The sequence below is a fragment of the Thermobia domestica genome, chromosome 13 (genome assembly GCF_964235325.1).
Source record: "Thermobia domestica chromosome 13, izTheDome1.hap1.1, whole genome shotgun sequence".
Taxonomy (NCBI): domain Eukaryota; kingdom Metazoa; phylum Arthropoda; class Insecta; order Zygentoma; family Lepismatidae; genus Thermobia; species Thermobia domestica.
In genome coordinates, this window is record NC_137466.1 from 130028369 (window position 1) to 130045111 (window position 16743).

A 16743-nucleotide genomic window follows, 5' to 3' on the forward strand; every position below is an offset into this window, starting at 1 on the left:
ATAAAATTAAAATAAGTTAAAGATCAAAGATCCACAAAGAGTAAAGAAATGTACGTCTGGACCGGAACTCAAACGCGGTGTCTTGGGCGTACCGTACCAATACAGTAACTACTATACTACTCATTCCGATAGAAAGATCTTTATTCGAAAAGATAACATGGTATTGCAAACAGTTTGTAATTACCTTGTTCTGATTGAAATGATACAATTGATAATCAATTTGAAGACTATTTCTGAAAAGGCTATGGTTTGTAATTTCTCTCTCAGCCACAATATTGTCAATGTACGAGCACTTTTAAATCAGTTTTTTTTTTCTTCTTTTCTTTCTTTCTTTCTTTCGAACGCTAAACTAGTTCGAAATTCTCGACCCACTGCAAGATTTTTCCAATCAGGAAATATTTTCATTACGTAAAATATAAAACTTTAATCACAGAACTGGTGCTGTTGAAAAACCTTCTCTCTACGTACGTGCAATGAACTCCTGACCAAACTATAATGACGACTAAAAATGGGAGGAGAGTAGTGAGCGGAAGTGACGACCCCACTCCTGTCAGCGCTACAGCCAATCAAAACGTGGAAAGATTTATTGGGTGTTGACAGTAATTTTCAAATTTTGTTGGTCATTTCAACACACAACAGAACAGAGTAATTCAAATCAAAAGAAAATAATTACAAGCTGTTTTTAATAACATTTTATACTTTTAATTAACATATTTCTATCTGCAATACTTCTGTTTTATTAACCTCTAAAATGTGGGAAGTTTTATTGGTTTACCCCTACAACCATCAGAGGTGTTCTGAATGTGAACATTGGATTGTTCAAACACAATAGGAGTTAAAAGTACAAACCACGTGGTTTGAGTGAACCCCCACAGACTTCAAGAGTGAGGAAATGTATGAATATTAATGGAGCGGACTCAGTAGGGTAGTGGTTAACGCATCGGCACAGTACGTTGACGATTCAGAGTTCGAATCCTGGTTCAGTTGTGCATTTCTTCACTCTTTGTGTATCATTGAATTTGTACCTGTAGAGGAATTGGGGAGTCAAAAATCTGTTCCCTCCATTTATCAATATTAACCCTAGAAAGACCGGGGGAGGGTCAATTTTGCCTGCGAATTCTTTTTTGTTTAATTTATGTGGATTAATATGTATTCAGGATTCTGTTATTTTGTTATTGTTCCTTTTGATGAAAGGTTAATTTTCGCTTTTTTCAACTGGAATATACTTTTTTTTATGGTGTGCGAGCCGATTTGATCCTCCGTCCCCTTGATCATAGGTGCTACCCATCTTTTTCCCTAAAATTCCTTTCATTTGTTTTTTATATTTAAAATGTATTACTTTTCAAACGTTATTTTTCTCATTTTTTTTGTCTGTTTCATTCCCTTATATAAGACGTACGTTTTCATAGAACTTGTCGAGGTAAATTATAATACTGGTTTTCCGGATAGTATTATAAGAAATTAGGTATAACATATAAGCAGTTTTACGTATAGTATTTAGTTCGTTTTTTACAAATAAAAAACTCCATTCCTTGGAAAGTGTCTTTTCTGAAATATAATTCAACACGTTAACTCAAATTGAACACACATACTTTAAAAGCTACTGAAACCAGCGCGGGCAAATGTAACTCCTTCCGCCCCCCCCCCCCCCCCCCCCTCTTGGTCCTCGTAACAAATACGAGCATGGCCTTTCTAGGGTTAAGATCAAAGTCTGTTTCATTCCATTCCGTTAGCATTTACTTTTTTCCCTCTTACATCTATCTATACCTGTTGTACAGGTATGACTTAGAGAAGATGCAAGTGTTCCAGTCTCGAAAAGAAAAACAACTTGGTAGACAGCTAGAAAAAAAAATGAAGAAACATTTTCTTCACGTGTTATTCATAAGAGCTATTTTGTGTTCCGGTGTTCCTCATTGGATAGGCGGCGTCCTTTAATACAGGTGTAATTATAAGAAATAGAAACATTTACAGAATCATAGTCTTTCCATTCAGTAAAAGTATCGTTAGGTGGAGATTTCTGTGTACCAGTGATGTTAAATTTCACAGAAAAAATTAATTAATTATATATAATATAATATAATTTGATAATCCCTGACCCACAGTTGGAAAATGTTAAACAAATACTTAAAACTAATAGGTTAGTTTAAGCAAAAGCCTTACTGTAAGCTGGCGCAAAATTGTAAATATAGTCTTCGAAAATACCTGGCCACCCATTTATCTTTGAGTAGCTTTGCAGTCTTACATACAGTTGGAATTAAATCAAGCAAATGAGGATTTTCTTTGGCCAATTGAGGTCTCAGATTAGAGCCAAAGTGTTAGAATTTTCTAGGCACGGTTGACACAATATGGCCTTCTAAAGCAACGTGGCCAAGAATTTTTTGATCAAAATTGTACATTGATTGCATAATAAGTATTTGTTTTTCGTAAAAATCACTACCAACTTCTTTTATTTTATTCAGGTGTTGATATTTTTGACCAAGATACAGAAGGAACTCGGAAACGATATAACGGAAGACAAGCTGAAAGATTTCGTGTGCAAAACTCTGAAGTCTGGACAGGTGATACCTGGTTATGGACACGCTGTTTTGAGGAAGACTGATCCAAGGTATACATGTCAGAGAGAGTTCGCCTTGAGACATCTGCCTGATGATAAAATGTTCAAGGTAAGTAATCAAAAACCTTCCTTTAGTACTGGGAGTAATATAGCTATAAGAAAAATTATCATTATAGAATTTTCACTAGACATCAAAACTATTTTGAATTTTCCACTCATCTTTCCTACAAGTATGATGGCTAAGATCTAACCCCAGTAACAAAAGGAGTTGTTTGTAACTTCCATACCAAAAATATTAATAAGGTATTTATTTGTAATCCACGTATTTAAAGATGTAAATCACTCACAAACTGGATTAAGTGGCTCAAGCCCTCCCAATGCAAACAATAATTACCAAATTGTGTAATAACACCGAAGCAATCTTCATTAAGCACAGACTTAATGTATCTTATTTAAAAAGTAACTAAATTTGTTTAGGATTAAAATGAAAATGTTATTTCCAAAACTGTTTTTAATTCCTTGAACCATGCATTTGAAAAATGTCCTTCAGTATGTAATTGTAGATGCGGTTGTGTGACTTCAAAATTTGAGAAAGCGCTGTGAAGAATATGGGATGAAAATAAATGTTAAAAAAGACAAGAGCCATGGTGATTGGAATGAAGTGGTCGGTGTCAAATATAAAAGTAGGAGGGGAGAAAATAGAACAGATAACTAGTTTTCGATATCTGGATAGTATTATTAGTGATATGAAGTGCGAACGTGAAATAAAAGCAAAGATAGGAATGGTGAAAGAAGCCGTTAGGAGGAAGAAAAATATATTTTATGGGACCTTGAATAAAGAGTTGAAATGCTTCGTGTGGAGTATTGTACTATATGGGACAGAAACCTGTACACTCGTGTCCAAAATTATTGTCGCATGTCTATAAATATGTTGTTGTAGGAATATAATTTGATAAAGAATTCGACCGGTATTTCTTGTAATGTTAGTATGTGTATAATCGGCAAAGACATGTATGTGATAGATTTCATGTCAAAAGAGCAGTAAATAAGAATAATAAAACGAAAATAAAACTTTCTTGTCCATTTAGCAATATTTCGGTTTGCTCACTCTCATTTTCATATTTATAATTCTTTTCCTATGAAATTTACCACAAATATACATTTCCCGATTATACATATAGTATAAGTATTAAAAATACCTTGCAAAATAATTATCAAATTATATTCGTACAAAAAGACAGTTATAGATATGCGACAATCATTTTGGACAGAGTGTACATTACTCAGAAATGATTAGAAACAACTGGAAGCTTTCGAAATGTGGGTGTAGAGAAGAATAGAGAGAATTACCTGAGCGAGCGGAAAACAAATATGAGAGTGTTAGAAATAGTGAGGGAGCAAAGAGCAATTTTAGATATTGAGATAGAGAAGCTAGTTGAACACTGACTAAGAAAGAACTTGATCATAAGGGATGTGCTAGAGGGTATGATGGCAGGAAAGAGGGAGGAAGCGAAAAAGACTACAATTGATGGACAATATTTAAAAAAAAAAAAAAAATCGTACATAATAGAAGAGGTTAGCTGAAGACCTTGGATCATGGAAGCTTTTCAGTTGCGGCAAGTGACTTACCAATAATGGATAATAAAAGGTACATACCACGCATTGAACTTTCTCGTTCAAATTCCTTAAGCTTTAAAAAAAAAAAAAAAAAAAAAAAAAAAAAAAAAAAAAAAAAAAAAAAAAGTGTTAGTTATTAATAAAACATTTTGTGAAATACTAAAAAATTCTCGGAAACAAGTTATGGGAAAACTTCAACCCTGGAAAACTCGCCCAAAAAAGGAAAGTGTACCTTGTAGCTTTCGCATAAGAAATGACTTATGCCATATGTTAGAGCTATTAATGAAATGTTTATTTTAAAACCGCAACAAAATAGTATGAGTCGTATTTTACAAAATTAAGAACACATGCATCCAAGAGTAAACTGTCCCTTGTAGATATTCCCATGAAAGTAATTTACGAAACATTATAGAAATATTAATGGAATATTCATTTATGGAATATGAACAAGATCGCCTGAATCGTTGAGAAATCATCAACCCGCACCCCCATAATAAACTACTCGTATTTTTTTTTTCCTCAAGACAAATGAGTTACGCCATATTGTCACGTTATTAATGAAATACAAACAAAATCGTTAGATCAGTTTTTGACAAAATTGTAGATTTTAATTTTACCCTTCAGTAGACTACTTATTTTTAGGGAATGGAAAAAAAAAATCAAAAAAAAAAAACTGAAGTTTATCATTTGGTTCAGATAAGTTGAGCGGTATTGCCTTTTTTCGGTATGTATGAGCCATGAAACATATAAATCTCAAATTCGATACTTTTCACAATCATCATACTTTCTTCTCTCGTTTCGTCGCTCGAAAGTAAAAATAACACATTTAGGTAACAGGTGTAACATTTAATTTAGATCGATTCGTAGTTGCGGAAGTCATAATATATTTTTTAGAAGTATTTTTTGGTATAAAACCTGTAATAGTACTTTCCAGTTGAATGTGTTTTCAGGTCTAAAACTTTTGCAAATGAAATAAACTAATAAAATGTAATGGAAAATGAAAATTATACATACCTAGTGTAATTATTTAGAACAAAAATAAATGAACAAACGGGGGAAAAGGGGGAAGATTACAATCGCGGAACGGGCAGTGCGTATGAATGCGTTGATAATTGAAAATCGGAGGGAGAAACAGTCTTACTAAGCCGCGAAAGAAATAAAATATGAACATAAGGCTAGATTGAGATGGGTAATTACGATCGTGACTAGATTGGATTAAGACATGATATAATCCTTTGTCAGGATTTTGTTTGAAAGGAGTTTTATCGAGTGGATTCCCTAACCCATGGAGATTTTGACCTAATTAATATGTGAAGAAAATACTTGAAACTCCCCTTTCTTTATTTGTAGATTTTATTTTTCTGAGTAAAAGTAGTGTATTATCTTAAGTAGTAGAAAGTTTCATAAAACCTTTGTTATGGAATATCGAAAAAGTAAGTTTACTGTTTCGAACATTTGCCTTAAATACGAGAACTGTTCGAAAAATAACCTCAGATTGGTTAAAAAAAGAAACCCCAAAGTAAGTACCAAGAATTTATTATACACATCTGAAAGCTACTTCTTTGCTTTATTTTTCAACACAATTTCCATAACCATTCATCGTATCTCTGCACTAGCTTAGAAATTCCATCAGCATAAAAATATCCAACCCGTACGTTGAGCCAGCCTGTGACCGCATCTTTCAGCTCCTCACCACCAAACCACCGAGATCCATATGCATGAGGAGATGATAATCGCTGGGTGCCAAATTTAAAATGGGCAACTTTTCCGTCAATTTTCTGAATGAGTTCATCAGTGACCACTGATGGCCTGCCGTTCCACTCTTCGTCATGAGTTTTTCTTCGTCCACTTTTAAATGAACAAACCCATTGACGAACAACTCCACTCATCACACTTAATCCATACACGGCACAAAGTTCCCGATGAATAGCTAGTCCCGAATATTGTTTTGCCGTAAGAAAACGTAAGAAGTACACAAGTGGAGTTCTTGTGCACTTTTTGTACATTTCGAATCATCATACATAACTGCGTAGTTACACTTAGAATAAAACTATTGTTTATTCATTGTTGGTGGAAATTTTTCTTCTTTATTTCCTCTTTTCTTTTCTCCACTTCAAAGGATTACACCGAAAAGATTACAGAAATAAGAATAAGCTCTTCATTATTGCATTGTTATGTTCTCAAAGGTTTTGCACTGTAAATATTGGTTTTAAAAAATATTAATACAGTATGTTAAACTTGCAGTTAAACAGAATTTTCCAAGAATTGTGCTATATATTTTAAATTATGCTTTATTTTCCAAAATTATGCTTTATTATGCCTTTAAAATTAGTTTCTTCTGAACACTTAGACAACCACAACCATGTTGAAGGTACCAACCATATGTGTAAATTGCTGTTATGCTTTTTTATGCTTTTGGGTTGCCCTACGTATAACATCTCGCACTTGTCGGGATTTTCTATCGCAGCGCACATTTTGAGACGCTACAAAAGTGGAACTAACGATCAGACAACAGTCACTCTATCACGCCTGAATGCAGACTGATTACCGCGCACGTCTGTGCCAAGATGGTAGCGCTACCTCCACTACTTCACACACAGTGACCAATCGGAGATTACTTTCCGAACGCGCCTCGTAATATGCTTATTTTTGTACCTTAGAGGAAGTGTAAAAGTGAGTCTAATAAAAGATATCTAAAAATCAAAATACAAGCCACATTATTTGTTTCCAAATTGTACGAATATATACAGTATAGAAATATATAAAATATTAGTTGGTAAAATTTAAAGTGCACTATTAACTATTAAGCGAGATAATTCGTAGTTGAGACAATAATACATAATGAATTCGTATTAAATTATTTTCTTTCAGTTGGTGTCACAAATCTACAAGGTTGTTCCACCTATCTTGATGGAAACAGGCAAGGTGAAGAATCCATGGCCGAATGTGGATGCTCATTCTGGCGTGCTCTTGCAGGTATGATTTAAGTGATAATCCAGTGCAGTGTGTGTATCTGTGTGTCTAGTTTCGTTAACTTCAGCTTTTCTGTTTTTCACCTATAGTTTAATAGAGAAATCGTAAATACTATAGTTTAATAGAGAAATCGTACTGAGTAATTGGAAATGCTACTATTTTAAGTAAATTTTATGTTAATAGTATTCAATATTGAAACCATTTTATAGTCTAGTGGCGTATTACCAGTACTCTACAATAAACTCTTCTCGAGTTAGAATACAAGAAGTTCGGTCTAGTTTACTATTAGTTTATATGAACGTGCAGAATGAAATTTGCAATAAAGATAGGAATTCAAAATATAATTTACGCTATTTATAATACAGTTTTGTACAATAACGAATAACTGTTTTAGTATTTAAGTAGTAGATGTTTCCTAATCTACATCGTCGTCCTGCAATACAGTTTTATGCCGTTGGTCTTAGTCCTCTAGAAGTCGAAACTAAGAGTAGAGATAAGTAAAAATCTTTAAGAAATTATGTCTACGAAAGTTTCATTATATATTCCATGAACAAATAAAAATATCGAGTGCATATATTGTGTTGTTGATTAGTGTTCATTTCATTCTTTTTATGAACAGTTTTTCTCACAAGTAATTTTATATTGTATCTGGAGATAAAATAATATATTAATGATGTCTGTGATTTTCCTTTGAAATTGTGTTAAATATGCATACCTAAAACTGAACTCGTTGCTTACGGATTATATCAACGCCTTTGTTCTCAATTTTTGCAGTATTACGGAATGACGGAGATGAACTACTACACTGTCCTGTTTGGTGTATCTCGAGCCCTTGGTACATTAGCATCACTCATATGGGACAGAGCTCTAGGTCTTCCTATTGAGCGGCCCAAGTCGATGTCAACAGAAGGCTTGGAGTACTTAGTTAAATGTGCGAATAAGAGCTAAACGCTTGTCATAGTAGAGTGAAGAATTGCAGTGTTTTTTCTCCGTAGACTCGTGTACTTACAGCAGTAAAAGTTATCTGGGATAGTGTGGTTGTGAACTATGTGCACAATAGTATGTATGTATGTGTGCGTGTGTATTTAAGAATGGAAAACTGAAGAAATTTAATTGGTCTGTTTTTGTAACATCTTTCACATAGATGTTCTAGTAGCCGTGATATATATATAAAAAGACCACAATGGAGGAGTGAATTCAGTATTTGAATAGTGATATTAAGTTTATCTTGCATCCTAACTGTGCTGTTGATTCGTGGTTGAATTACCAGAGTGGCAGCGTCAAATGTAGGACTATGTGCATAAATGTGTAGAATTCTTGTGTAGTGATATGGGTATGAAACCTTAATTTTCTTTTCTTTCCCAATCTATTAAAATCAATGCAACTTTTTTTTTTTTTTTTTTTTTTTTTTTTTTTTTTTTTTTTTTAACTCAATTAGTTGTACAAGTAATGATATACATTGTTCTGTTAAAATTTGTTAAAGGTTGAAACCAATTTCCTTTTAAATTATATTTACAGCTCTATTGTACGATCAAATGAAAGGAAATCTTTCAATGTTATTAATGTATAGAAAACTTTACAGAGTAACACATCAGTGTATGTTTTTTCAAATGCGTAATGAAACTAATGATAAGACACTTGAGACAATACCTCTGAGCATGTATTGAATGACAGTTACTCAAATGGTGCCTTGGTTAAATAGAACTTTGTCAGCGTGTATCATGTCTAAGATTCAAGCTTCATGTCTAAGATCTTAATGCAAGTTAGTAAAAAAAAAAGTCATCAGAAGGCACTAAATTGTCAGTTGTAACAATCTGTATAATTTATATATTATTTATAGGTACTATGTGCATAATCCTAATATTCATATTTTTTATTTATTGGTGATGTTTTCCCAGTGAAAAGAATATTTTCTTTGCGTTTTGGCTGTAAATTATGGAAGTGATGTTTACATCAAAACACAATAAGCGTGTTTTATGTATGTATGTATGTATGTATGTATGCGTATGTGTGTGTGTGTTTTTTGAGATTTAATTTTAAATGTTTGTGACTTGCACTGCATTAGACAATTTACTGGAATCCGAAGAGACAGTAGTTTCTCCAGCACCGAGAACAGTTCACAGTACTTAACGGTAAATTGACTTAAGCATAATCTGTTTAACATCATTAAAATGTAAGGATGCAACTTGTTATTATTCATTATATGTTATTATTTCCTTCCATGTGTTCAGTAGGATTTTGGTCGTGAACTTAGATTCTTTTTGTTCTTTCGTTGCAGTAAATGTTAAGATTTGTGTTAAAGAAATTTCAGATATTTCTCAATTCTTTTACCATGCTACTTTGTATACCAACAGCTGTTTATAGGCTCTTTTTGTCATAAATTCGTAAGAGAGAGAAAGACATCAACGTTCCAGATGATAGGAGTTCTTAGATTTTGAGAACTTTGAATACGTGAATTATGTAATGTAAATTGTGTAATAGAATATTTCCGATAGTACATACAGAACAAGTTTCGTATTGAATTGATGTAAACGAATATAACAGATAATATTATAGTAGAAAAGTGTTAAGTTTGAAGTAGAAAAGTGTTGATAGCTGAGCATAGGATGTTAGTATAATGAACAAGATCGTATTTGTTCAGCCTTAATATACTTTCGTAGTATTAACGGGAAAAAAAAAAGTTACGCTCTTTGTTAAATCAACTTTCTACCTTACTGTCATGTATTTTGCTATATTTTCTCATATATTGGTAAACTAGGCACATTTACTATTTTTTAAAAGTTGTCTCACGATTTGCAAGCATAAATATTCAAATAAAACCCCCGGCATGAAAGAATACAACAGTTTTTCATTTACAAACATAACTCTTCCATATTTAAATAGTAGACTCAAAACGATGATTCAGCCAAAAAATAAGCGTTGAAAGATCAGAATAAGAACGCTAGTATGATGTCGGTCAGATTAAGACATAGCTATAGTAAGATTGCATAATAAATGATACTATTCATTGTTGCCTATTGCTGAAAAATTAAAAAAAAAAGAAAAGAAAAAAGAAATAAATTCATAATATTGTTAGTTATGAATCGACTGAAGAATTTGCTGTACCAATCCAATGCAGTTTTTTGATGGCCTGTAAAAGAGATGGTCTTTTTTTTTTAAATCATCTAAACTGTGTATATAGTGATTTAACAAGTCGCTACGATAATCAAGTGTACTGTCGACCAACAGTTAAAATCAGCAGCTTTGCCAAAATAAGTAGCGCAAGATGCCATCTTAGTTTGGTGGTGTGCTAGTTAAGAAAGAAGTAGCTGTTGTAGGATCCTATAGCAATAAAAGTTAGTTCTAAGTACTATTTATATATACATATATATATATCTATACACACATAATAATTTGATAGCTCACACTGCAACATGGGATCCAGTAGCAAAGTACAAACAGCAGAAACTTAACATTTGCATATGTTAGATAATTTTTAATTGTTGTCATCTGTACTTGTGCAGCTGCGTTGCACCGATTAAAAGAAAATCGTGACAACTCTAAAAATAATTATATATATTTTATGTGTACTGTTGTTTTCTGTGTTGGTGCCTGAGGTTTAAAAAAAAACTCGGTTTGGTTGTTTTTATTAATGCAATATTAGTTGTATATTTCTTAGAGCACATCAGATGTGTGATCTGACAATATATATATGAGGACAATTAAACGATAGGAGAAAACAATATATGATTTTCTTTCTTTTTTTATATATGACTCCACATGTTCGCCAATATCCTTTCCTTCCCTGATTTTAAAGTTTGTGTACTTTTGTTAAGAGAAAATCTTGTTCACCTACTTTTTTCATGAAAGCCCTGTACTCTTATTCGTAAGCGAAAGTTAGATTGAACAACTACGATCTTCTTTGACTGTTATTTCAAGGCAAAATAAATTGTCACGCGTACAGTTGTGGTTGGTTGATTGAAGTCGAACGTCCCTTTTTCAGCACAGAGACTGTATGAGAGAGAACCTAGTAATTATTTGAAAATGGGCTTACAACAAATCTCCAGATCTTCATGGGATGTCCTGTCATTGAATGTCGATCTCAGGACCACGAGCAAAGAAATGACTTAATCTCCCACTTGCACACAAAGAGGCACCCGATTTGGTTGAAAGAAAAAAAAGTCGTAACGGCCCGATTTGTGACTATCTGTTAGCGATTGGTGGAACTACGTCCAGCCTAACGACGAACGCGTGATGATCGCGCCGCGTCGCCCTATCGCTAACCGGCATATCGGGAGCTTCCTAGACCCAGTGGCCATCACGTCTTTTATTCACGTGACTTCCCAGTTTGCCTCACGACGCTTGGTGGACGACGAAAATTGGGGAATCGAACCCGGGACCACACGGACATGAATCCAACGCGCTAACCACTAGACTTTTTTTTTTTTTTTTTTAAGTACGTGACTAATTTTTAAAATGATAATACTTTGTTATTTAGAAGTCAGTTGTAGAAATTCAGGTTCTTCTGTACAGTACCTTTGTGTATTTAAAATATGCATTCAGAAAGTATAACTACTAATAGAATCTAAGGAACATTTATTTAAATTTACTTCAACTCGATTTACCTTCATGTTCCTAATAACAAGCAGACAGTTAGTTTCCACATTGGTTATTCATTCCCAAGACAAGCCCATTTTATTCCATAATGTAAAGAAATTAAGATGATGATGATGATTTAACGTATTAGGGACGTGAAGATGAGTAAATTACAGGTTAATTCGAGTAATTTTGTGCTCTTTAAAAAGGCATTTCCATTTTCGTTTAAGGAAGTTTTTTTTTATCTTCACTTGTCAGTTAACCATTTTAAAATATCCTAACTGGATGCGTTAGAACGAGAATATCTCAATATATTAGCCTATCAATCATGCTCCTTATTATCAGGACTTATATTTCAACGGTACGATGTGAATAATTGAAAAGTATTTTTTTTTCTTCTTTCGGCCGCCTGCTGTTGAAAAGTCTTTTACTCCTATCCACTGATGGAATTAAACAAATGTGGATCTAGATTTAAGACAATGGATTACAATAATTGCGATAGCCAAAAGATTTTGCACATTGATATGATTTCATCAGTGGACAAATATGCAGGACTAAGCAAAAAGACAGAAAAAAAGTGGGTGACCAGATTGATTTCAGCAAAACTGTGAATATAATAGTAGCAATTTTTGCCTTTCAAACCACCAGAAGTACTAAGCAGGGTTGGAAAAAATAGTTTTATTTGAAAAAGAACAAAACATGTGTTTAAAACGTGAAAAAGATGTTCAAAATGTTTTAAACATTTTTTAAAACACACACGAAAAAAAGTTTTTAAACATTTTGAACAGTTTAAAACATGATTTAAACATATATTTCAAAATCGTGTAATAACAGGGTGGCCACTCACCTGGAAAACCGGGAAAAGTCAGGGAATTTTTTAATTCTGGAAAAGTCAGGGAATTTTGATGAAAAACATGGAATTTTTACTCGTGAGAAAATTTACGTTCTGCTGTATTCCTAGCCATTTAGCCGGTTTATTTATATACAAAATAGCTTTGGTCGCTGGGGGCTTCGCCCCCAGATTTCTCCTTCCTTCCAGGTTTCGTTTATCTAGCTCTGCTGGTTTGGGCTGCGCATACTTTCTTCATATTCTTTTGTCATTTAGTGCTGCCCCATGAATTGAGCTGGAGCGAAATCGGGATCATTTTGTAATTAACACACTTGTTTAGTTCGATGGCTGCTTGATTTCCAGAATTCGCTCGGGGCTGCGCCCCTGCATCCCGTTTTGGTGGTCACATGATTAATATAAAGGGTGAACGATAGTTGAGTATTTCTGCCGGAAGAGTTCCGAATGTGTGTCGAATTCCACAAAATATGTGGAATTTTGGTTAATGCGTGTATTTCTATGTGGAATCAAAAACTGTGTGGATTCCACATGCATTTGTACTCAGTGGCGGCAGTACATTTTGCGCCACACGATTAATTGGCCATGCTTTTTTACAGATATTTGACCTTTTGACCACCAATTTGAAGTAATGGCATTCCCCTCCCCCTAGTTTTTACACCCAATTCCGCTACTGCATGTACTATTGTTCTTTAAAAAAAAAAAAAAAAAAAAAAATATCAGCTTCAAACAAATTTTTCTGATTTCTTAAAAGCACATTTTAATAGTGCTCATTTACTTCAGTTCCGTTGTTTTGTTACACAATATTTTCCATCTATGTCGACCTGTTCACCGGTTGCATAACCACCGCACGCCACTGCTGGCACGACAAAACCTTTGGGACCCGGGCCTACCTAAAGTTGTTAATGCCGGCTTTCTAGACCGAAGTCCGCTACTTCTTAATACAGGTAGCTCCATAATTGTCCTCTCCATTCATTTGTGACGTCAAAGAACGATAGCATAACCTTGTACTGCAATATGACAGAGGTTGCTAATAAGCACACCTGGTGAAGGTATTGTATATTTGTTGTTAAATCCGGAGAAACATTTGATTGCAAATTAACGAATAATAAGTAGATAATGAGTAGAACAGTTTCTTGATTTGAATTTTGCAGTTTTAAACCGATTTTATGTAAATTCTGTAATGGTGTTTTTCCAAGAAAATAAATTTAAGAATTATTGACTACTTATTTTTTAAACATATATTTGTTTAAAAAAGAAATGAAAATTTCAGTCAAGGGAGTTGAGGATTGTCGCAGGGTGCGGGCTCCACCTCCATTGGCCATTTCCTAGCTATGGGCCTGGATCAAAATACCATGTTTTCGAGTAATTCTTTTTCTTAACACATGGACTTCTTTGCTGTATAACTCACATGATTTGTGTTTAATAATGGTTTACGGGTTTGCAGGGCCTGCGACATGGGAGGGGAATAGGGGACAAATGCCCGGGGGCCTGGAATCACAAAAGAATAATTAAAAGCAATAATTTTACTGGAATTTAGGGGTTCGTGTCCCTGAGTTTCCCTAGGTTCCTATATATACCAATTTTAGATCTCTAGAAATTTTCTGGAAAAGTCAGGGAATTTTGAAATTCCAAATGAGTGGCCACCCTGAATAACTTATTTGTTAAGACTTTTTGCTCTTTACTTGCAATCGAACTTTTCATTTATTTTGTCCTGGTTAAGACCACTGTGTTGGGTACAGAATATTTCAGTATAGATTAGTAATTCTTAACTTAATTCATGTTACGAACTCCCCTTTTATTACACCTTCTTGCCAGTGACTCTCATAAGTACTTTCCTGGTTGTAATAAGTTCTTAAGGTAGATTTTAAAATCTACCTACTATGGAGATTTCACACAATCTATCAATATACATAGTGAAACAAAGGTCCTCATCACCCTTGTGCATTGAGAACGAGTTGATGGAGAATGATTAAACTTGGAAGTGGTCTGACACATCAGATGGTGCTATCTAGCATTATGGCGTCCATCTTTGGTTGGTATTCAACATTTCAAATGCAAATGGAGTTATGTTACATGTATTAAAGCGAGAACTTTACCAGAAATATGCTTGTGCGGTTATTTTAGCCCTAAAACAAATCATTTCGGAGTTAACTGAAAGTTTCCTAAAACTGCGAGAAGGCAGCTTCAGCCTCTACTCGGGGTTACTTTGCACCGATCCAAAATGCCCCTTAGATAGGAAATTATTACTACTGGAACCTCCTACATTCTAAATTTAGGTATTTCCTATTTAGGAAGATGCCGGAATGAATTTCTTGTTGGAAAATAAATTATAAACAGTGGCGGATCCAGAAAAATAGTTTGAGAGAGGCTTCATTCACACTTAAAAAAAAAAAATCACTAGACTTTGGGGGGAGGGTGATGGTAGCTTATACGCATAGGAATGACTAACATTAGATTTTTTAAAAAAGAAATCCTGCAATTTGGATGGGTTTCAGCCTGAAAGTCCCAAATTCCGTAAATCTCTCACTAATTACGGTTGGGATAATGTTCTTGGACATAAGGAATAACCAAGGCAAATCAGTTCACGGGGATTTTTTTTTTTCTTCCTGTTTCTGAGTTGGCATTTTTGTGGGACATACGCTAAACTATTAGAATGCGGTTCCTGTGCAGGTACCAGAAAATACATAATTTTCTTTACAAATATCGATAATTCAAACTAAGTACTGATACCGGTACCATCATTCTAATATTAATATTTGTAGACTGCATGCAGTTTTGTGTAGAAAGTAAAATGTATAAATACTGAAGGGAAAACATTGCACAGAAACGTCATGTTCGTATGTTGAACATACTTCTTTGTATGTTGTGCAAAGTAACCCCAGCTATGGGGTTACTTTGCGCCAAAGTTTATATTTCAATAACTATGGTTATACTGAATGTTTACTAATGAACTTGCACTAATGCTTTCCTTATATATCTGGCTATTATATGTTTAAAATAGTGTTATAAATCATTACATTTGTAAGTTGCATGCGATTTTCTTTAAAATGGCTTAAATCTTGTGCAAAGTAACCCCGTCTTACGGTACCTCAGAACACTGATGCTAATAAAATTATCTTAAAATAATAAATTTTCGAAAAGTAGTGTGTGAAGCACACTTCATGTTGTGCTAGCTTATGCACTTTTTCCTTTTATTTTATATATATATATATAAATAATTTTTTAAAGTCATTAGTTCATTGAAGAAAAGTAATATTTGGGACGTTCAGAGCTCAATGGATCCAAGTTCATTTTCAATAAGGTTCAGGTTTGCTTAGCAAATGAATTCTATTTCAAAATGTAATATCTTCGCAGTCAGGAGTCCGAAATAAATATAGCTAAAACCACGTGAAAGGGCGTGGGATAGTTTCATGACAGCCGCTAGACAAGGGCATCAGTGGGGCAAGAGGGCAGCTGCCCCCATCCCCACTCTGAATTTCAAATTTTGGGGGCAGTAAGGCAGTTTTAGAAACCTTTCGATAAGCAAAGACCAAAAGAACAAGTTTAAGGTCCTTACACCAAATAAATATGGAGGAAACACAGATAATCAAAAGTGGAAACTTGCTTAGACCCAATTTCCAGAATTTTAAGTACTGTTTGCCCATTCGGTTTAAGCCCTCTAGTTGGCAGTGTGTCAAAAAGAGTTTATTTAATGAAAGGAAAGAAATGAAAAAAAAAAGAAAGAGTTGGTTATTCACGTCGGCGGTAAAGATATTGTTTGAAAAATGTTACCAACCCGGCACAGTAAATCTGTACCTGATAAGATTTTATAAATAATAATATAAGCATGAATTTAAAGTGGGCCGACATCACTGAAAGCACGATAATTGGATTATTGTCCGTACGGCATGACGGGATGTACGGTGCAAGACACACACACACACACATATATATATTATATATATATAAAGGAATCCAAAATTTGGAGGAGGGGATAAGCACAATATTTTGCTTAACATTTTACTGATAGGCAAGGGGGGCTTTAGGATTTTAATTTTGGGTAGGTCCGTTCCATCGCTTATGGATACATATACAAATTTGATTGATAATGACAGCAGAAAATTACTTTTACAGAAGTGGTTGATGCTGTTTGTTAAATAATTATCTACCATTAATATAAATAGTGGACAATGTATTT

The 16743-nt window shown here is 33.9% G+C and overlaps 1 protein-coding gene across 1 annotated transcript in view; it reads left to right on the forward strand.

Moving 5' to 3' along the window:
• Nucleotides 1–8532, forward strand: part of LOC145668503 (putative citrate synthase 2, mitochondrial) — a 76677-nt gene extending 68145 nt beyond the window's left edge. The window contains exons 7-9 of the mRNA XM_081736463.1: nucleotides 2460–2663; nucleotides 7043–7147; nucleotides 7919–8532. Of these exons, the coding sequence (XP_081592589.1) occupies nucleotides 2460–2663; nucleotides 7043–7147; nucleotides 7919–8092 (483 nt within the window). The 3' untranslated portion in view covers nucleotides 8093–8532. The remainder of the gene's footprint in view (nucleotides 1–2459; nucleotides 2664–7042; nucleotides 7148–7918) is intronic.
• Nucleotides 8533–16743: the final 8211 nt, after the last annotated feature.